This window comes from Haplochromis burtoni, unplaced genomic scaffold (assembly GCF_018398535.1).
Source record: "Haplochromis burtoni strain Fernald_Lab_line unplaced genomic scaffold, NCSU_Asbu1 Contig_244, whole genome shotgun sequence".
Classification (NCBI taxonomy): domain Eukaryota; kingdom Metazoa; phylum Chordata; class Actinopteri; order Cichliformes; family Cichlidae; genus Haplochromis; species Haplochromis burtoni.
Window position 1 is genome coordinate 530,660 of NW_024582605.1, and position 23,519 is coordinate 554,178.

General features: G+C 39.9%; 1 protein-coding gene across 3 annotated transcripts in view; it reads right to left on the reverse strand.

The window, feature by feature from the left end:
- cfap74 (cilia and flagella associated protein 74) overlaps positions 1-23,519 on the reverse strand; it is a 52,855-nt gene that overhangs the window by 9,206 nt on the left and 20,130 nt on the right. For all 3 annotated transcript variants that reach the window (XM_042227113.1, XM_005938121.3, XM_005938122.3), the window contains exons 20-28: positions 22,120-22,242; positions 21,865-21,986; positions 16,138-16,266; positions 6,322-6,406; positions 2,877-3,050; positions 2,243-2,376; positions 1,771-2,038; positions 673-807; positions 339-472 (exon numbers count right to left, since the gene is read on the reverse strand). In XM_042227113.1, coding sequence (XP_042083047.1) covers positions 339-472; positions 673-807; positions 1,771-2,038; positions 2,243-2,376; positions 2,877-3,050; positions 6,322-6,406; positions 16,138-16,266; positions 21,865-21,986; positions 22,120-22,242 — 1,304 coding nt within the window. The remainder of the gene's footprint in view (positions 1-338; positions 473-672; positions 808-1,770; positions 2,039-2,242; positions 2,377-2,876; positions 3,051-6,321; positions 6,407-16,137; positions 16,267-21,864; positions 21,987-22,119; positions 22,243-23,519) is intronic.

Genomic DNA, 23,519 nt, shown 5'->3' on the forward strand with positions numbered 1-23,519 from the left:
TTTAAAAAATTACAAGAAATTCTGACTCCTTGTAAGGAAATGATGGGTGGTTCATGAATTTTGTAAATGAATATATTTTGTGATCACCGTGAATGAAAAGAAATGGGAATGCTGCTGAAATCAATTAGTCACTGGAATAAGAAGAAAAAACCAACAACAACAAAAAGAAAAAGAAAAGCTTTGTTAGTAGTTGATATTCTAGTGTTGTTGGATCTCAGAAGGTATTAATTAGATTTAGCCTTTTGAAAGGAAGTACAATTAGAGAAACATTTTTTATTTGCAGTCCAGCAAACTGGATCTGTTTGATTAGATTGAGTAAATAATCTGTAGAAACCTACCCTGGTACTATGTTGCCAGGATCTGGTGATTCACTTTGCTTTCCTTTCTCTGCTTCATTGGACACCTTGCTGTTTTTTGGATTCACTGACGCCTTTTTCCCCTTACTAGGTTCCAGTGGGATCTCCAGTTTTGCCTTACAATGCACATGAACATGAGTGATGGGTTCATACTAAGGTAGATGACTGAAGGGACTACATCTTGCAAAAAAAATGTTCTGTGTGATTATGAAAGTAAAAAAAAAACCCCATTTAGTCACTTAAGATGTGTTCACATTTAAAAACCCTGGCACAAGCGGACAGTGGCTGGAGTGGGAAGGTGGGTGTTAAGCTGTACCTCCTGTTCAGCGAGTCTGTTTCCCTCGAGCTCACTCTCATAGAGCAACTTGGCTCGATGAAGACGACGGAGCGCCTCTTCTTTGATCTCCTGGTCCAACAGTCTGGGTTTGAACGTTACCTGGACAAGACATCTCTGGGGTAGAGGAGAGACGGTGATATGTCTGAAATTGCTCAGATTTAGAGGATAACACAGGATATTTCTGTGTGTTTCTTTCATGCTACAGTGTTCCTACACCATATCACTTTTTAACTTCAAACCTCTGCTTCATATTAAGGTTGAAATTAGCTTTCAGCAGTGTCCTGTTTTGGGGTTACTGGTTTGTAACAATTCAAGCGGACTGATATATTACCCTGGATCTCTGTGCCTTCTAGCACTTGTGAAGTTGTCACTGTAAATATATTATTCTTAATATCTTGCTTGGAAAATAAAGTTTAAATAAAAAAAATACTGGAGTCTGGAGGTAAGTGGTCATCTGGAAAATAAGACTTAAAATTAGACTGTCAGAACCAATAAAAGTGATTTTCATTGAGCTTTTCCCCCCCCCATTTATATCTATAAATAGTGCTTGTTCACTTCCATCAGGTGTCCAGCAGAGAGCATCATTACACTTATAATTCCCTCTGAGCACAGATGGTTTGGTTCCTTAGCTCTGTGCTTATTAAGATCATTTTTAACCAAGATGTAGTAAATAAAAACTAACCGCTTTCTCTAATGTTTAATTTCTTTATAGAAACAAAAGGTCACACTATCTTGTCCATTCAGGTTTATAAATGCATTCAGAAGGAGATTAATCTGTTTTTGGGGCTGATGTGAGATTTTGGATGGATGGAGTTGGATGATGTGTACTCTTAAGTGGTAAGGACAAAAAAAACAGATGGCCCACATTGTATTATTTTACAGATATTACAACATGAAATTATTCAGTTAATAATTAGTTTCAGCTAACTCTAGAATAAGCTACTAAGTAGATTTAAATAGACTGTCTAACTGTTATAAATCTGAAGTCTTCTTCACACTAGCAACCTTCTATGTATAAAACCGGTGGTGTGTTCCTTTAACATAAGTGTAAACTTAATAAGACGTGTTATACCGCACCTCACCAGGAAGAAGGCGTCCTGCAGACGGACTGATGTCGATGTCTGAGTCCTCTGGCAGGGCGAAGGAGAACAAACGGGGCATTACAGGCGCCTTGACCCCTGGAGAGACTGGTTGTCTATTTTGGTCACGGCCCGTTTGACGGTTGCTCAGGAACAGCATGGCAGTGGACTGGTCACCTACTGCTGTGGCTCCAAACTGAACCAGAAAATGGGAGAGCTCCAGTGGTGGGTGGACACCCACTGCTCGGCAAGACAGCAGAAAATCTCTGATGACAAAATGAATGTTTTTGCTATGGATCAGTAGGTATTGGATTTAATTGAATAAACGGGATCAAAACATTCAGTAAAGGCAGTGATTAAAATGTCCTATCAACAGATAAGTACAAAAGACTGAATGTTTAAGCAGACACAATGATGCCATAAAGAGTAAATGTCCTTCATTTACACACAGTGTAGGATTTAAAACTAACCTGTTAATTCCAGACTTGCAGCTGAGCTGAAAGACGTACTCTTTGGCAGTTTGGGCACTAAAAATCAGATCAACCTCCAGGGTTTCTTGTGGGAGCAGAGTACCAAATCCATCATTGGGCTGAACCTCAATAAACTTGATTTAGAGAAAAAACAAAAGCTTTAAAGTTATAACTCAGGATGTTTTCATGAAATCTAACTTAGACTCTGATGCTGGTTGCTGTAGCCATTTAAAGCATTTACATTAAGTAATTATCCCTCCGTCTGTTGTTGCTTTTATTGGTGGCAGCAGAATCTGCCAATCCAAACATAGGATGCACATTGTCTTCTTAAGCACGGGGGATTACGAGGAAACAATGTAGGATAACAGCCTCTCTGTTTACTGTTCACTCTCTTTACACTATAAGAGCTATATAAAGTTACTGTTTATGCAAACCTAACAAATTTTAATAATAGGAGGAACCCTGTGGAATGGAACAAACAGTGAAAGTGGGATGTGGACTAAATATGATTCTTCCATAAACATAACATTATCTGCAAAGATAGCAATGCTTGTATCTGGATCCACGCAACTCTACCTCACTAACACATTAACACTTAATAGAAGAAAAGGTTTTCACATCATTCATGCAGTACCTCAGGCACACCCAAGAAGCCAAAGTCTTGGGGTAGGAGGGACAGATTGGTGAGGCGAATGCTGCTCTTGACTGACTGGTAAATGGAACAGTAGCCAAAGTCCACCTCGCTGTGGTCAAACTGCAGGTCTGAGGAGGTCACAATGGCGTGGACGGTGAAATGGGCAGGCTGCACCTGCACAAACATGAAGCATCTTTACATCTTTGTTCTCCAGACAAACATCTTTATATCAGTGAAGGTAAATCTGTCTTTCTTTTTTAAGTACAACATGAAATTTCTTTTAATTTCACTTTATCATAATATTGCTAACCTGCCCCAGAAAAAGTTTGGCTTATATAATACAACTCCACGGGCTGTCCTGAAAACTGTTCTGGTATCACTTTTTAAATCTTAATTATACATTATCATATTCTGAGTCAAAAACATGGGCGTATTACAGACTGATGTTGCTTTAATTTACAAAGACTTCTCAAGTCTGTGAATTAACAGACAGATGCAGTTGAATTATCGAAAGAATCAAATTGATGTTTAACATCAGTCATGGCTAAAATCGAGCAATTTTTGTGCATTCGGTCATTTTTCATTACCCTGCACTGATAGAAATGCGTCTATGTTTGTGTGTGTGCACGTGTGTGTGTGTGTGCAAGCCAAAACAGGGCTGTGGCTCAGAGTCGGCTTTACAAAGCACCGACCTAAGTACATTTTTTACAATTAGTTAGTCCTAGTCTATAATTTTTGAGGTCTGGTCATGTCTTTATTTCTCTTTCATGAACAGCTGAGCTCTCTAGCTTTTACAGGAAATGTTTCTCAGGCAGGAGTAAAACAGAACATTTGTTCGAGACTATTTTAAGCAGTGGATTAATACACATTTCATGCTCCAATGAGTATTCATGGAGGCAGGGTGATGTGTTTGAGATCCACTCAAAATAAAATTTGGTGTCACGTTTTTGTGAACAAATCAATGTGTATGAATTTGGAGCTCCTCAATGCAGAAAACGAAGTTTTGGAGCTCATGAGCCTCGTTAGCCTTATTCTCTGACAGCATTTAATTCATGTGAATTGTACTAGACAAGAGGCAATTTTGTTAAATTTTGTCAGGTTTTGTGAATTTTTCCCCCCAGCAGTATAAAGCAGATGAGCTTGTTTACTGCACCATTGATTTCCAGGCTGCTGTGATGTCTGGTGACCAGTTGGTGTATGTATGAATGTGTGTGTGTTTTCATGGTGTAATGCCAGGAGCTCATGACTAGGGGCTGGGGGCAACAGCTTTGGTGCATCACAGGAACATCCTGGCCCGCTCTTTGGCTTCTCGTCAGAGCTACACCCCTTCCATGCCCCAGCCCTCTCCTCTCCACGTCCCAGTAAAGTCAGTGAATAGTCGCTGGCTGGGGAGGTAGAGGAAGGTGACAATTTGGCAAGTAGACTGTCCAGATTTAGATTTACTGAAAAAAAGCTGGCAAAAGCACAGCACGAATGTCTAAGCAGCTGCTCTGTGTTTTTAATAAACACTGTCTGATGATATGAAGGAATTCAGCTGCAGTTTCATTTCCTCTTGAGAGGAATGGTCCAGAATTTCCACTTATATCCTTGTAAACAGTAGCTGCATTAATGTGAATATATAATGATACATTTATGAACTAATGTCTTAGTACAATCCCCCAAAAGAGTGACAAAACAGGCCAAGAGATCCAGTCAAATACTGCCAGATAAGTGATTTTAAAATCAAAATCACAGACACCTGAGTCTCACTTATGCATCACACTAAGTTACAAAAAACAAGCAATAGATAAGATGCTGGCATCTTGTCTGTAGCGAGCATCACTGAGGCTCATGAATATCTTAGTACGTCACTCCTACTTGCGGCCCATATATCGATGTAAAAAAATCGAATTCAATTTGGCCCATGAAGTTACTATTTTTTTTTAGGGTGGATTTGTTTGTTGTTGAAGTTCTTACAAATAAGTTCTTTAAAAAGCAAAAACTTATTTAACATGAAGGAAATATGAGCAGAGAGTACAAACATGTTGAGGGATTGGCTGTGTTAGCGTTTTTATTTTGTTAAATACGAACAAAGTTATAGCAGAAGTGCTGCCACGTGTCTGGCCAGAAAGAGAGTACCAATGTCTTTATTTGGTAGTTCAATGAAAGGCTTCAGTTGATTAAGAGTGAGAAAAAAAATGTGTTCACATTTGCAGTTTTGTCTTATTATACAATATTTGAAATGAAAAAACAAACAAACAAAACACTATATGTTCGGAAATATTTGTGGGTGTTTTCTTGTTTGTTTTGTACTACTTGGACACTAAAGTGGCCCTTCAGTGAGATGACAGGGCCAGCAGTGGCCCACAGCTCATTTAAGTTTGAGATCCCCGTCTTAGTATGTAGAATCATGTACTAAACCAACTATATTTCCCAGCAAACAACATTCATTTATTCAAACACGCTGCCAGAGCAGAACCTGAAGCAGAAATGTTAAACTCATTTTACACTGTGGGCCACATACAGCTTGCTTTGGTCTTAAGTGGGTTGGACCAACTGTTTTTCTGTAAGTTGAAAGATGTTTAACTACGTGTTTAATGGGTGAGATATTTAATATAAGAAAAAGAAGTGTAATTTCAATGGTATGTCTCAGTTTTTGTAGATGATGTAGTCAGTAAAAGAAATCTGTCAGCATGACTTAAACTGTAAGAAATAAATGTTTAAAATGACAGAAAAAGCACTGGCATGTTTTTGCCTAAGTTAATTAACAAAAAGCTTTCTTTTTAATTTACTCTGAAATCACTGTAAATATATACAGAAATTTCTCTTTTAGATAATGAAAAAAGTTTTCTGTCATTTGCTTATTTGCTTTTACTTAATTACAATGTTTTTGTATCAATTACAATATGGGAGGTCTCCCCTCCTTCACATTTCCCAAAGCACTGCAATGGGCTGGATTGGATTCTTTGCTGGGCCAGTTCTAGCTGCCGGGCCTTATGGTTTGACACCCCTGACCTAAAGCATCAGAGTACTACATCAACATGTGTACTGCTCTATATGTATGTGATGAAATCAAGAAAGATGACAACTGCCTTTGCTGCTGGGCAAGAGGTTTTAAGGTAGTCAAATTTTGCGCACAACAGGTACTCCATAATAAAAGAAGGGGATAACAAATACATCTGAAACCTACTTTACCATTTTTGTGCTACTGCAGACAGTTTCAGCAAAACTATATGGGATAACCTTTATGCTTGGCTTATTAGTGTCCATGGAATAACTGGGCCTTGGGGGCGGGAGATAATTTTAGCTTGTTACAAGCAAAATAGGTTACAACCTTCGCTAGCTGCGCTTCTGTTTAGGACAAAGTAGGACACTAGCACTGCACTACACGTTCAAGCCCACTGCTTTCAGGATCACATTGCTTTTATCTGCAATATACGTGTATAGTGCGTAACATGACACAAACCTGGCCTGCTACTTGCACTGTCATTGGAACCTCCAGGACTCCTGTGTCACTGTCAAAAAACTTTGCATCTTTGGACAGGGAGCGTCTGTGAGAAAGCAAAAAGGAAGGCGTGAGGAAGTCGCCATTTGTCATAAAAACAGCTTTATCTTCATGTTCACAAGCAGAAAAGAGCAAAGACATCAAGTAGAGGCTGAAAACAAACACGTAATCGCAACAGTGATTTTGATGCGTTTTTATTTGTTTTGTTAAAATACACAAAATGCCATCTGTCAAAAGCCACAAGCCAGTGAAGAAAGAAAGAGAAAGATTCAGACCCTGAAGACCCATTACTTTACTTTAACCCACGACTGTAGGATCGGCACGCCGGGGAAAGCAGGAGAGAGATGCAGAGCGCGCCTCCACACTACTGTAGGTTGTAGCCATGGTGATGGGAGACGTAAGTATGATTCAAAGAGGACCAGTAGTCATGCACAGGCTTATGTAAAACTCCAGTCCCTCAATATCCCTCAGTGTCAAGAGCTGCTCTCGTGCTAGCACCAGTAAAAAACTGCATATATGCACGTATGCAGAATTCATTAGCATGTAAAAAAAAAGAAAAGTGGTCAAATGTCAAATGCTGTTTGTGTCTTAGATCCACCCACCACCTCCTCTCTCCTTCTCCTAACATCCTTCAATTTTCCTCGCTTTCCCTCCCTTTCTCTCCTTTCAGCTGCCTCCCTCTGTCTTTTCCTCTTTACACTCTTAATGCCGGTTGAAGGCTTGAGAGCTAATGCTGTAAATGTCATTGGTTTTAAGGCTCCCCAGATGCTAGTGTGTCTTTTCAAAGCGCTACAACCACCCTCGCCTTCAGCAAATCTGTCAGCTTCAAGTTCGAGGAAAGGTTTGTATTTCGTACGTCCCAGAAACTGCTCTACGACAACCCCATTCATGACTCAAAAACCCACAAAGGTCACCTCCTCACCCATCAAAATTAAATCTCTGCAATTACAAAGTCCTTTTTTTCCCCCTACATAGGTTGACCAATGAGTGCAGAGGGAGTATTTAAGGAAGCACTCTTGTTCTGCCTGCTAATAGAATCGCTGCTGGAGAGTCACTCTTGAATTAGCTTGGCAGGGCAGAGTGGAAAAGCCTGGTGGGGCGTCGCCAGGCCCATATGCTCGGGAGAATTTTGTCGATGGATAGGCTTTCAGATTTGTCAGTGTCCTAAACAGATTTACTTGTGTGCTCTTCCTCTCTGCAGCCAGATTATCCACAGTCCAAAAGCAATTCTCCTCTATAGCCTTTATGGTACTTCAGAGATTAGTAGATGCAGTAAAACTCAAATGGTTGTTCTAACTTCCGAGCCGCAATGCAAATAACCAGAGTATTTCAAGTGAAACTACTGATATAACCTGTTCAATCCAGCAGGTGGTTTTTCTAATGACCAGCTTTAATCTATAACAGTGAGGAGGAAAAAACCAGAAGGAAGCCTGTTTTTCAGGGGACTTTATGAGCTTACAACACAGCGCTTCCTTTCGCTTGAGTAAAAATAATGTATTCACATAGAAAATATATACATTCCTCTTCAGTCTGCACTCGTATTTAGACTTCTCTTCACCATTAAAAAAAGTGATTATGTAAGGGATTACAGATTAAGAGGCTTAAGGATTTTTCACTGTGCAAAAACGGGCGGACGAGAATTACAGTAAATGACCATTAAGTAAAAAAACATAATGATGGGAAAGAAATAAGTTACGGAAGTTATTATGTTTGCTTGTTATCTTGAAACCCACTGCAGTGTGAACGTTTCTGATGAGAGTCGTGCGTTAGCAGTTAAAGTGCTGGCAGAACCATTCAGTCTAATCTGCAGTAATCTATCCTTGTAATCTCCCTTTTATCAGCTGGAACTGCCAGGGTTGGAGACATTGCCTGCTCTTCAGAGATTACACCTAAAACCACTAATTCGAGTAGTCCTGTTCAAATGATCCCGTCATCAGCAAAAACAGGGAAACAAATTTCCATGAGTTAGATTGAAATTCTCCACAGGCACAACCTAAGAATGTGCTTTCCTTTTCTGTGGGACAGATTTTAGAAGAAGCCAAAATTTAGGACCAAAAGAGCCAGCTCACATGGCATGGTAATGCATCTTATAACGGTGCGGCGTGTAACGTTTCAAGACATATTTAGTATGTTACAATAAAGTACAATATGTAAAAGAAAGGGAAACTCTCAAATTCAAAGCAATTTTGATTGTAGCTTTTGTGCTGGCAGTAAATGACAAAGTAAAAAGACTAAACAACCCTCCGCCGAACAGAAATGAGCTAACACGAACCGAATATCGGGCGGCACAAATGTCACGAAACAAAATGGCAATCACTCTGATTCCGTCAGCGTCCATCTGAATTCAAACGAGCAGCATTCCTCTTCATCGAGCGGGATCATAAACATGTGAACCATTAGATTTAGTACAGTACAGAGGGGATTATGCTGCACATGGAAGAATGTGAGGCAAAAGAGTGAGTGGGCTAGATGTGACAAATAAAGGTGGAGGAAGACAGGCAGCGAGGGCTGAAGCAAGAAGAGATGCTGAATGATGTGGGCAGGCTAAGCACAATCCCTCGGAGCAGGAAGCAAGAATGTGCTCACCCTCTCCCAAAAGCCTGAGGAGGGGAGGCAAGAAGGAAACACCTGTATAAAGAATGAAAGCTATGAGTCATTTGTGAATCCAGATTTAACAGTGTGTGAGTGTGTGCGCGGATTAGACAGTGAGTGAAAGCAGTGCTTCTAATGAGGATTTGGAAATCCAATGATAATCCCTGGCTGAAGGAATTGGCAATGCCATCTTAAATGACACACCGCCACTGCATAACACAAAAGCAAACCTACCAAAAATCAACAGATTGGGAGGCGAGATCCAACCATGACAGAGATGACACATACAGGGACACAGCTTGATGACATGCTGGAAACATACTTGTTTTCCAATCCCAGTGAGAATCATGTGAGTTTCTGCTGTGGATGAAGGACACTGTTTGGGTCCTTGGGGTATCTTAAAGGAGAATTAAAATCTTATTTTGTAAAGCTTTAGCCACCTTTTGAGACCATACTTACCTACAGAACGGGTTTATGTCTTTGAGAGACATAAACCCCTGATAATCTTTTAAAAACCCAGATCATCGTTTACTCACTGGTGTTTTGCAGATACATACAAAACCCTTAAACACTCAGTTTAAAATTGTATTTCATGCATTTAGCTCACAAGTGGAAGTGAGACATATCTCTGTTTCCACCTGTGTCTATCACGTGTGTCCAAGGTGTCCAACTGACTACTCGTGTTCAGTCTGTCTACGTCACTTCCAGTGAAAGGGCCTCCACGCACAGCCCTTTGTCCATCTGTCACTGGTCAACCTCCAGATTTGTTTAGTAAGGGCTAAGCACTAATAAACATATATTCCAACTGCTGAGATTGTCAGGACTTTTTGTGACACATGCCAAAACAAAAAAACAAGATATTTTCCTGATATGTCCTTATTGGCAACACATCATAGCACAGTACAGTTCGCACTACAAAAAGAGATGTGTCCAAATGCAGGAGGACTGGCCACACCTGAAGTTCCTGCCACACACCTGTTGGTGATCAGGGCTCGTCAGGGGGAGCTACTTAGGAGAGTGTTGGAGCTCCCACCGGCGTGGGATCATTGAGTTGTCGTCCCAAGTTAGTGTGGTTAGTGTGTGTGTGTGTGTCTCAGCGTATGACGGTGCAGTTCGTGTATGCCCGCCAGGGTTGGTGTTGACGGCTGTTTCTGTGGTTTTTCCGCAGGTGGAAGAGTGGACCAGAACGGCAGCACACACGGGGTGTGCGAGAACACAACAGCCGGGAGCACGAGCACAGACGTCGGAGGGGAGCACATACACACGGGAGTCAAGGGAGCAACTGGGATTTATTGTGTTTACAGCTCTCAATGTAAATAAATGCACTGTTTGCACACAGAGCTCTGCGCCTGGGTCCTCTTTCCCCATATCCCCACGGTCTGCCAGCCAGACCGTGACACTTATGGTTAGAGCCACAAATTGTTTTTGTACTTCACTCAACTTGCAATCTACTTGCACATTATACCAAACATGTCCTTGTTAGATCTGTAAAAAAACAACTAATTGAGGCCACTTGGTTGAAACTGCCGCTTCCAATTGCACCACACTCTTGCTACAAAAAACAATACAACATGCCTTGTATTAGAGCTGGGCGATATGAGATTTTTTCATATCACGATATGTTTTTTTCATTTCAGGCGATAACGATATCTATCACGATATAAGCCAAATAACTATATTTGTAAGATTTAAATGTGCCGTTGCTCACAAGTAAAATGTGAAATAATCAGCAGCTTGTTTTTATTTAAATATTTATTTCCCATAATAAGTTCAACAGGGTAGATGTACTTAAGGAACATGAGACTTTTTCAGATAAATAAAGGCAAATATTGCAAACTACACAAAAGGCAGCCGCTAAAGCGTTTAAGTTTCAAAATAGAACAAACGAAACAGACTAAATTGTCAATTCCACTTAGAAACAAAATATTAATTCTAAAAATAAATCTTAGTTTGTTTTACAGAAGAACAGACAAAACTGACTAACTTTTGTCAATATCAAATAAACTGAGAACTAAAAGGAAATTCTCAATCTCTCCTTGTTGTATAGCTTAGCTTTTCAAACAGTTTTAACAGTTACTTTAGTCTGACAAAAGCCGAATGACGAATTAGCGCTTCCAGTCACACGTACACGGGTATTTTTGAAAACGGAGATTTTCCGTTTTCGTTTTAAAAAATAATCCCGTCCACACATAAAGGCAGAAATGAAGGAAAACGCTGCTATGAACATGCCAAAGCAGCAGGTGGCGCTAGATTCCTAACCGTGCAGAAATGTTGGCCAATCAGAAGTCTAGAAGCCTCGGTGGGAAAAAGTAAACAAAGCTGGGGCATAGAAGCAGAACCGAGTCGTATGTGTGGACGGACAGTAACTGTGTGTATATGTAAGCATTTAAACACTGCAGAGAGTAGAATTAACAGTAACAGTATTGTAGAAATTCATTTCACCGAAACAATAACGTGGCGCACAGTGTGACGCATGCACCAGTTTATTGTATTTCCAGACTTGCTTTCGGCACAATTTACAGTGCACGCTACTCTGTTTTTTGTCAGACTTGAAATAGCCGAAATACCTTCACACTACGGAACTTCTATGGCTCTTCCGTTCGACAATCTCTCCGGCGTTGGAACCTCATCTGTTTTCTCTTCGGTCACGCTCGGTTGATTTTTCTAGTCGGCACACTCATTTCCTCCATTACGCGCTGGCTCCATTACCCGCTGGCTGCTTCCCAAACAAACACACGTGCGGCTTGGCACTTGTGCTGTACGTAACAAGTCACGCGACGTGACGCTGCGGCTGTGATTGGTTCGGCTCTGCGCTACTTAATTTGGATTGGCTGTTTTTTTTTTTTTTTTTTTTGTTTAAGAGGACAAGAGCGGCGAGGTCTATCGCGATAGCTTAATTTCTCTATCGAGTAAAAGTTATATCGCGATACATATCGTTATCGTTCTATCGCCCAGCTCTACCTTGTATACAGCTGGCAGTCAGGTTTTGGCTATGCAGCAAAATCTTAAAAAATGCACATACCATCTGCTACCTATCAATGATATAATACAAGTGTACATTCAGTAAAAGGTGTATTCATTTTGTCTTGATCTGTGATCATATACCTTTTTCCTTGACAAAAATAATAAATAAACACATTTAGAACTGATTCTAAACAGGATATTATCTTGTTAATATACAGTCTGTGTATCAGACTGTGACATAATTACCTGAGAGAAAATAAGGATAATAAACACAGGATGTTAGACTGAAAAATGAAGCAACACAGCAAAACAATTTAATGCCAGACTTACACTTAGTGATATTCTGTTCTCAGAATTTACCGTGCTGAGCTTAATGTTCTAATAATGGATCTACAATCTACAAATAAACAAGATTTACCACTATGAGAACAGTGAAAACAGTGTTGGCCACTCAGAGCACACGGATCTATGTCTGGTGTCTTAGGTTATATAAGCAGATTCAGGACCATCATATAAGCAGTGGTGAATCGTGAATGCATTGAGGGATGAGAGGAGCTTGATACTAACAAAAAGAGGCAGAATAAATGCAGAGTTAGAGCTGGAGAAGTGAAAGAGCACAGAAACACAGAGGACTGCAGAGAGAGAGAAAAACCCAAAGAGAAAGAAGTATAATTAAGCACAGAGGTGATAGGGCAGGAAAAAGAGAAATATGTGTGAGCGAGTGGGAGAAGACGCCACAGAAGCAGGAGAGAGAGACAGAGAGAGAGATGGAGTGATGAAGTGTGATACAGAGAGAGTAGGGAGGGGGTGAAGCTGTAGTTGTGTTAGTGCTCATGAAGGATGCACCATCTCAGCAGCAGCACAAGTAAAGCTGGACTCTAATCCTCGCATTAAAAACCTCTGCTGATTCGCTAAGCCAGATTACTGACATTTTCCCACTTTCCTCTACTGCCACCCTACTGTACGATGACCACTGCATGCCCTTAACTTTTGTCATTTGCAACGAAAATGACCTCCTGTTATTTATTTATTTATTTATGCATACACAAATGTCTTTTCAGTTATCAATACGCAAGGCTGTTGAACTGTGAAACGAGAAAAAAAAGGAGTGTGGGCAGAAGAATACTGACACCCACACAGAGTTTTTACCGCACGCCTCTCATATTTGCCCTGGGGGTCCCCTTGTCCGCTCTCCTGGCATTCAAACCACAGTTCAGCTCCTGCCTCTCCATCTAAATATAGAGCCTGTATTGTTCTTGAAAGAATTACCACATCCTTCAAAGTCATTAGAAACCATTATCACAAGCCTTCATGCCCCTGCGATTAGAGGGCAGGTGTGTTGTACAAACTCTTTTATACCTGCTGGCTGCTGACAGGCTTCAGATTGTTGCCTTTTGTAACTCTGTAAGACTCCTCCGTTTACTTGCTTTGGAAAAGGGAATTGTGTCAAAAAAGCGTTGTAGTAAACTAGTAACGATATCACAACAGATTTCTGTAGCCAGCCACAACACAGGGAAACACGATTTATAGACAAAAAGTAAGCTAGCATAAATTGTTGTGTAAAATCGACGCAGTGAGTGCTCATCACAGCTTCTTTAACTATTTTGCTCATTGTTTTCCGCCACAAAAGCTATTAAACCAGGCGGCTTAAACTGGCAAATGAGGGTTGAGATGGTGGGCTGTGTTATACTTAATAATTGTAGTGCACATTAATCCACTATAGCACTGACTGTGAGGCACAGATGGAAGCTAAGTTGCCCAGGGTACATGGATAGTAGTTGATAAAACAGAGTGAGAGAAAACCGGTAGTTTATTTCCCACTTTGCAGCCTGGAGAGCAAGAGAGCACTGTTAACATTGTTCACTTCAACAACCTGTGATCTAGCTTTCTATAATCCCTAGTCAGTGGGCATAAGTGGAAGGATATCAGCTAAACAGGTAAAGCAGTATTAAGCAGTGTTGGGTAAGTTACTTTAAATTAGTAACTTAGTTACATTACTAGTTACTTCTCTCAAAAGTAACTCAGTTACTTCAAGTTACTCGTTACTTTCAAAGTAACTAGTTACTAGGGAAAGTAACTTTGGTTTTACTCAGAATTCTCTTGTTAATGTGTTGCTTCCATAACTTTGCCAGTCTTCTAGCTTGCTTACTTGCCACAAGTGCACTGTGCCACCTACCAATAGAAAGGAAAAGATAATGTGCATATTTCCATGAGAGAAATCCCACGCCTGGACCGTCATTGACTGCTGCCATGATTCTAGCCTACGTCACAGCGTCATGTGCGCCTTTTACATCCAACACAAAAACTGCAGTCGTGGTGCTTTCGATTGTACTCAGAACTCGGAAATTCTGCCTTCTGAATAGGAAGATGTAGGTAACACCAGACTGCAGATGAGCTGCATACAGGGCTGGACTGGGACAGAAAATTGGCCCGGGCATTTTGACTAGAGACGGCCCACCATTATAGGAAAAATCATAAAGCCTTTGAATGAAAATAAACACTGTTGTGACAGTGATGTACACTGTTTTGATGGTATATATGCATCAATCTATCAATCGTTTGTTGTAAGATTCAGATAATTATTTTTTAAAAGCTAGACATTTTAAATGAGAATAAGAAAGAAAAGTATTTCTTTGTGCCCCCCTCCTGTTAATGCCCTACATGCCCCCCTGGCAACACTTTGCTAGATCCGCACCTGCACAGTTACCAGCTGTCAGCTACATAAAAAAGGATCCTGGTGTTATTTGTCTCTCAGAAACAGTTCATAACTTCCCTTCAACTCATTCATGTCACCTAAAAGGTAAACCTGTTTCTCCATCACCTGTTCAGCTCTGATGATTCAGTAAGGACATCTCCTGGTTTCATCTTCATGTTTCCCTCTCACCAGATAACCAAACCATATCATGACCAGCAGCTTTCAGCTGTGGCTCCAGCAAACATCAGCTGATACTAGAAATTAATATTAAATAAATTCTAACAACAGCTGATCAAGCTTAAACGTGCTGCTGTTGTTTAGCGCGACATCCGCTGGTTTCCTCTTTCGGCGCAAAGTGGGCGATAAACAAACAAGAGAGCCGATCAGCTGATCATTGATCAGTTTTCATGATTGAAGTAGAAACAGGGAGAGGGAGGGGGGAGAATGAGAGGAGAAGAGGCAGCTGTGCAGCAAAGACACAGAATAACTCCAGCTTTGTGTCTTTTTCATTGTAGCTGAATTACGGGACAAACTGTTCCTTTTCACCTCAATAAGAAACGCGTAATATTTTCTCTGAATACCAGACGGGACGGTTGGCAACTCTAATAACTTATGAACAAAATAAAGTTCAACATCATTAACTTCATAGCACCACCCAGCTGTATAGAAACTCCGTCATGCTAGCTAGCACGCAGTACGGAAAAAGTCAGCATAACGAAAATAAACTCCACCTAAACTTGGTTCATATCTGACCCAGAGAGACTGCAGGTCATAACTTCTTACCTGAAGTTCAGTTCACACTTGGACCGGCGGCCGCCTCGGGTCTCTTTTCCTTCTGCGTCCCTTTTCCTTCATCCACCTGCTGCCTCCACCACTTGCTAATGTTACTGAATCTGTGGAAGCTCCGCGATAGCCACCACACGAAGTAACGAGTAACGAGCCTATCTAAATCCCAGTAACGAGTAACGCGTTCCTGATTTTGGCATAATAACTAGTTACCGTGCTCGTTACCACAATAATAAGGTAGTTACTGTAACGTCCCAACACTGGTATTAAGTAATAAGATTTATCTGGTTCACAGAAATTGATATGCATGTTGACTTTTGTTTAACTGTTTTCATATGTGCAAAATGGCTAACACCAACAGTAGGCTAATATGATAAGTTAGCTAAGTTAACAGTTGTAGTTTTTGTTCTTAGAAGCTTTTAAAATGAACATGAACTGTCCTGTCATAACAGTGTATCGATTTCTTCTTTACTATAATCACCTGCTTTTTTAAAACATTAAGTGTGCAGCGTACATAATCTACAGCAGCTTTTCCACAGAAATACTGTTTACCCTTTTTAAGAAGCAGATTACACAAAACTGTAAGCCAGGATCAAAATATATTACAACATCTCTTTGGGGTGAAACAGTTTGCACTTTCATAGAAGGCTGATAGAATCTTAACAAGGTTATTCTAAAATAAGATTATCACTGCTCCAGTGGTTCCATTATCATTGCATCCTCTGTGTGTCCTTCCTTACCTCGGGATGAACTTCAGTTGGGCACTAAAGCTTGATTGAGCCTGGATGAAGCCGGTCTTTGGTAGGATCTCCATGTGCTTCCTCATGTCCTGACATACCTCAAAGGTCAGTTTCAAAGCTGTGCTGGCTCTGCCATGCAAAAAATATACATATAAATGCATAATCCATGATATATAAAACACAGGCAACAATATACAAGAATACTTTATTTTACTGACATAAAGGTAAAGATGGCAGTTCCACATTATCTGAAGCGGATCTCAGATGTTAAATACTCAGAATGGACAATTAACTGTCTGAGCGTCCACATAAGAAGCAGGGGCTGTTGTGGAGGACCACATTAAAAAGCTTATAATGAGGTAAAATTAATAATGAGCAGAAGTGAGTTGAGCTTATTGGTTCAGTCCTCCCCAACACTCCCTGTTTCTCATTAACTTTCTCAAGTTAATTGTTAAATGAAGGGTAGCTTACTTATTGTATGGCAAAGAAATGTACATATATTTTACATTTCGCCCTAAAACTTCTTCTGTTTGAGGTTAATTCATTTTTTAGTTAAAAACTAGATTCTTTTTGTTTTCACACTGTCACCAAGTGGTTGCTCAAAGGGGAATTGTTGGGTTTCTCTCTAAAAAATGGAGTGAATTGCACTGAGATATCCTGTATGATTTGGTGTCAGATGAATTAAAACTGAAGTTAAAGACTAGGCTGGGCTGATCATAATAAGGAATCCAGATTGTATTGTATAGTCTGTTAATGTAAAGTTTGTCAGGTAATTTTATAACTTCTAGTTTTTGGATTCCTCAGACAAACATGCCTCCAAATGAGTCCCTTTTTTTTTAGCTCTTTCAAGTGTAATAACCAAAAGTATGATGAAACCCTGTTTAAACCTGCTATCCTTCGAGGACTCAGCAGGTACTGAAAGAATTTGGTCTCAGTGACACCCACAGAAAATGTCTTTTATGGAGAAATCTACCCCAAATCAGTATAATTTAAGTGACCTAATTTCCACAAGCTTCAACAGATGGTTGTGCCCGTGGCTGCAAGCCTCAGTTATAGCTGAGGCTTGTGATATAAATGGCTCGTCACCTTGGGAATTTCTCCAACACATCCAATACAGCCCACACCTTCAAACAACAATGACAGTACAGACAAGCTGAAAACACAGTTTGCTGGAGGTGACACGTGTATACATAATATTTTGTTGTGCTTGCTTTCATCTTCAAAAGACACAAAGGTGAGCCTTTAGCGAGCTGTGGCCAAATAGACTGAGGGACCCGTCATTATTTGATTCTTCTATCAAAAGAACTGGCCCACTTTGAACAGGGAGGTCAGCCAGATGGTTGTTTCCCCGAGGCAAGGACTCACAGGGACACTTGGGGGATATTAAGTTGCTATCTTTATGCCAGCTAAATGACAGCCTTCAAATTGCTGGCAGAGGCATAATCATGGCTACATAACAATTTAGGGTAATTAGGGATTTTAATTAACATGGGCATTTAACTCAACCTGTCTTGATTTTACTGGCAGGCAGTAACCAGTTTATTTTTGAAGCAATGCTTAGTGGAAATCCACAGAAGTATTAATACTGTGTAATGCAGTGATATTTTAGGCAAAAAAGAAGTAAAGGTTTGCATGTTATTGCATAACAGCAACTTTAAGATGCACATGATCAATTTTAAATATGTACAACAGTTTGAAGAAGTGAAGGAAGGTCCATAACAAAACGGCATTCCCATTTTGCGTGAAAGAACTTGACGCACAGACCTAACCTCCACACTATCAAACAACATCACCAGAGTGAAGACAAAGTGAAAATAGTGTTGAATATATGACTATAGATATGATATTTCCTCTGGGTTTGGTTTAGTTTATGCAGGTGGTCTCATGCATGTGCTGTGGGTTTAACAATAATGCATTCTTTATAACAAGTTAAATAAAAATCACTGGAACTACTTGCAGTTGGATGCCTGCCTGGGCTAGTTTTAGGCAGTTACTATATAAATTAATCTAGCTAGTAACTTTTTTCACGTTCTTTCACTATATTTGACATCAGTTTCTACTCTTCAGTGCCAAAAACTTTAAGCAAATGCTAGGTTAGGCGAATGGACAAAAGAGCTCATGTCTCTTATCAAGAATAATGCAGCAAAGAGAGGCAACATAAAAACACAACCTTTTACTGCCTTAGTGATTCACAGAAGCTCCAGCAGGCTATGAAACGTCTGTAAAAAACTCCCACTGTGACCCTTTGGGGGCTCTGTAAAAATAGTCCTAAAAAGTTAAACTTTCTTTTATTAGAGCCACATAATAATGCTACTCATTACAATCATCAAGGTTTAGTGGGAATGATATCAGGTCATGTTGCAGAGAGGTTACTCATGCTGAGTCTACATAGAGTGCTGAATAACCAAGTGCCTGGACTCCGAGTGCCCACGGCTGCAGCAGTGGCTCTGCCTTTTCTTAAAAGAGACAGGTGGCTATGCTTTATACTCCACATGTACTCCAAAGCCCCATAGGAGACCAAGCCTTCATGGCAAGCGCTCTAGGCAACTGTCCCCATAATGCAGCACTGTCTCCTTTTATCCCACATAATATATATAAATAAAACTAACCTGCCAGAAGAACTGTTTTCTTTATAAGTATTTACTATATGTTGCTATTTTCACATAAAAAGTAAAGAAAAAAGGTTAACTTGATCTCATTCCTCAGGCCAAACTAAACAGGTCTCAGACTGAGACTAAGATAAGGTACAGTTGGCGCATTAGAAATATAGAAAAGGGAGAAAAATCAAGGACAGAAGGCTTTCTGAAATAAAGAAGCAGGGTGGTTGTGTTTTTGTGGCTGGGTTTGGGCAGGAACGCTCAACTCCCCATCTGGTGCCAGCAAAGGAGTATTTGAAAGTCGGGGCTGAGTGTTTGAAATATTAAAAAAGAAAACACCCTGCCAACTGTGTTCAGAGTATTCCAATCACCGGCTCACAAGCCAAAGTCAAACACTGCACATTTTAAAGCTTCCTAAAAAAAATACTTTCAATTAGTAGGAGTGATATTCCAATCACTGGCTCACAGACAAGATGGACATATTCAATTATGCTTTGTGCTTTTCTCTTAAAAAATCTGTCACAAACTTGGGAGGACTTGTGGGATATCTACTAACTACTTAAAGAAAAAAAAGTGACAAATTCCATGATGAAAGCAGCAGCTCTCCTATTGTTTTCCCCCCAAAAGCCTGCCAAGCTATTTTGTGTTCAAATTATTGTCTTGGAGGCAGAGTGACATATTGCACGGTTTGCTGGTGCAAGCATTAGCATTTTTTTTTTTAACTTTAAAAGCTGCACTTCACACTGACACTGTCATCGTCATGTTGTCACACGTGCTGGTGTGCCAGCGGACCAGATGGCAGTTGTCACAAATCCCCTACCCCCACACATGCACTACCTCCCCCACATGATGTGACACAATGACTGGCTAGGTGATGGACCTCACTGCTGCAAATGCTACTGCCCCTGGTGTATTCCTAACCTCATGTGCTCATCATAATGCATCACATCCATAATCAAAGAGGATTTACTTCTGTTCTGTGCTACAGTATCGGTCAAAGAGGACTGTGGCGATGCCATGCTTTGTGTAGGAACATTTATCCGTTAATTCATCTCTATTATATTTCATCCACGCGTTGAATTGTTAAATGTCTCAAAGCGCTACTTGGCTGTAAGCGTAGTTAGGCGGAGAGTTTGATGTTGGACTGAAAAGTAAGCGGGCCCTGTCAATTTTAAGGGATTTCCTTGAGCCGTTTTGCTGTGAAAATGTCTGTTTTGGCAGAGACTGAGTATATGAGGGAGTTTTAGTAGTGCATTCAGCAGATAAGCCAGCATGCTACATCAGCAGTCCACGCCACTTTCCAAACTCTATTTCAAGGATGTTTCTGAGCATAGCAACAAATAAAATGGGAATATGACATGCACCACTCATTTCTAGGTTGAGGGTTTCGTATATCTTGTTAAAAATATAAACTTTAAGATGCATTTCATTCCTTCAGTTAAAATAATATTCTAACAATATAGGCAACAGTTAAGAGACTTATATGGGCTGGGTGGATGAAAGGGTTATTTAGTAAAAATCATTACCCTGCTGGCCTCACTCTTGTATGTATTTTGTAAAACACTGAGGGCACAACCACTTTTTAGGATTTGGTGTTCATGAATTTACTGAAGTTATGTTGTTTTTGTAAACCCGGGCAGTGTACTTCTTTTTGCATGACTTGTTTCCTAGAAACACATGTCTACTGGCTGTGCATTAGGCAATTTTCACAGTAATACGCTGCAGTACAGAGAAAAGCACTGGTTCACATCACACTGACTTTGCACAGCTCTTACAAAGACAGCTATGTGCTTATATGTTCTCATATGCTTTTAGTGCATCCACTGACTTTCAAAAAGATAAATTCCACTTGCTTTTTTTTTTATCAGTCTGGGCATCTATTTGAAAAACGTCTAAAGAAAGAAACACAGATCTTTCCCTCTATGTATTAAATGCCACCATAATGTTAAACAAGCCTTAAGCAGTATTCTTGCATCACATACTGGAACAGAGCATAATCTGTTTCTCTGCCATATGCTGTCATGGCTATCTATATAGTCTTTCTACCAAATTAGACATTTTATTGTGATGAAGATGCTTTAACAGGCCACCTGTTGCATAATGTTGCGTTGGTTAAATGTCTACAAAAGTGGCTATTATAATAACACTCTTAACTGACATGCATATAAACATGGTACTAAGTTGTTTCATATTGCACTTTACCCAGAGACAGGTACCTTATATTGTCATATTACCATTGTATGTCTAAATCTGTCATATTATTGTTATACACTGTTCACACAGTGTTTAGGCTTTAGTCTCATGTAATTAAAATGACTTAAACTAGTATTACACACACACACACACACACACACACACACACACACACACACACACACACACACACACACACACACACACCCCAGGCTTTTATGACTGAAGGGTAAAAGCCATTGTTTATCCCACGCTGAGGTCAGCTTCACAACTCTTACACTTAACTTTTCTTGAGACTCTAGTTGTCATTGGTCATGCAGAATAGCATGCCTTGTTAGCAATACAACACATAATGCTGATGATTATTACAAAGATATGGATACAAGGGTGCTTTAGTTTTCTATAAACATTAAATGTCTCAGATACAAAACTATTTGAGATGTCCTGTACTTAACTGAACATTATTATCCTTTAAAAAAATTTATTCAGTTATGAAACTACTCTATAACATTTCCTTGTTAATTCTTACAAACTCTAAAGAGAGTGGGGCAAGTTGTAGCTAAGTTATTTTTTTTGCAAACAAAAAACAAAAAATTTGTTGGTTTTTTTGTGCTTTTTTTTTTAAATACACGTAGAACTAAGATGTAATGTAAATCTAATGAATTCTGAATTGGTCACTGTTTTAACTTCAGATGCAAATCACCTTGGAAACTAGTGATAACGAATGGTTTTATACACTTCGTTCCAATACTTAGCGTTAAAGACCACTACATTGTGTAAGCATTCAACAAATTGTAATAAACTGTCACTTGTGCATAAGAGGTTGATGTGTAGACCTTCTGAATCAAAGTAATGAGCTCCTTCTAAATGTGAAACAGCTGGACATCAGCTTGACCAGATGAGAAGGTTTACAACCATCTCAGGCTCTGGGACTTACCTGCTTTGGACAATGATGGTGTCTTGATAAAGGCGGTCAAACATGCAGATCTTTAGGTCAATGTTGGGCTGAAGTACCCATACAGGCATGCTGACTGCCACACCTCTCACATGGATGGGTATCTGTTTGAATGAGTCCTCAGTCACATGTTTAGTCGCACTAAACATATCATTTGATTCATTTAATCTATGGCTTTGTAAACTATAAATGTGTCTGCTCCCTAAGTAATTCACAAGACTAAAAACTGTTTCTTACTGGTTTGCTGGTTTTATCAGAGAATTTAAAGGAGAAGTCCAGTCTGGTCTCTCCTGGAATGGTTGGAGTGAAAATAATTTCCAGCTTGACACTTTCAAATGACCCGATCTCTCCCCCACGTACCTGAACATGGACAGACATACTGTTGATACTGCACTTCTCTTACATTAAATGTGTAGTTACACATCTTTATACTGACAAAAGTTTAGTTTTACCTGATGACACAAAGGTGTCCTATACATGAAGGAGAAAGTGAAAGCTGTGGTACAGTTATGTAACATTAAAAGGTATGCAGGCATACACTCGTGTACATACAGTGAAGGCAAACTGTCAAGGTGGTGAGAGCGTAATAAACGAAAATGAGTAATAAACCACCGATGCAGCAAGTGCCTCAGTACTGTGGCATCATGATAGTTTGATGGATAATCTGCCATTTAAGACACCAGCCTTCAACCACACAATGTGGAAATATCAGTCAAAATGACAACGATCGAGCCGAGGGCATGCAGGCGCACGCAACACACACAGTCGCAATAATAGCAGAGGGAGAGGTGATGCACCATTAGCCCCCCACCAGAGAGACGTAATGAACCCTGAAAAGTCTAGAATTTCACATGGGCCACAAGGCACACACAGCATCATTGCTAAAAACAAAACAGAGAAGCAGAGTCTTTCAACGACACACAATAGTGACAAAATGTCGACTTTCCACTCAAAAATTTTCAGAATCTGGGCAGATTTCTGGCACCTCAGCTATAAAAATGCAGTCCCTTTATGATTTGACAAGAAGAAGATTCATGCTCCAAAGAAGATGGACCATTTTTGACTGACTCACAGCCCTCACCCTTGACTCAATACTTTAATTTAATTCAGCCTGTCGCTATTAGAACAGACATGCTGACTTTCTTCCTACAAGACTATCCTCAAGTCTTGTTCTATCTTCCTAAGAGCAGTCAAATATTCAATATGTTGTTTACTGAATCTCAAAAAACAACATTTTGAAAAACTATTTCATAGAATAGCTGAGGGCTTTTTCTATGAAACCACAGAAACACCAAAGCTAGATTACATAACAGTACTACTACTAGCAACACTTGTATACCAGACTATAAATATTAATGTATAGCTGTAACTAGCCCAGGCAAAATGTGTTTCAGCACAAAAGACCGGGCTTCTTGCAACCTCGTAATGAGCTTTTGGGGTATGACTTTGCAAAACTCTGTATAGTTACCTTACTTAACAGAAGTCTATGCATTTTCCAGTCTATGCTATTTCTGGATATTTAATAGATAAAAGAATACTTTAGAACAGCGGTCCCCAATCCCAGTCCATGAGGGCCGGTGTCCCTGCAGGTTTAAGATCTCACCCTGGGTCAACACACCTGAATCACATGATTAGTT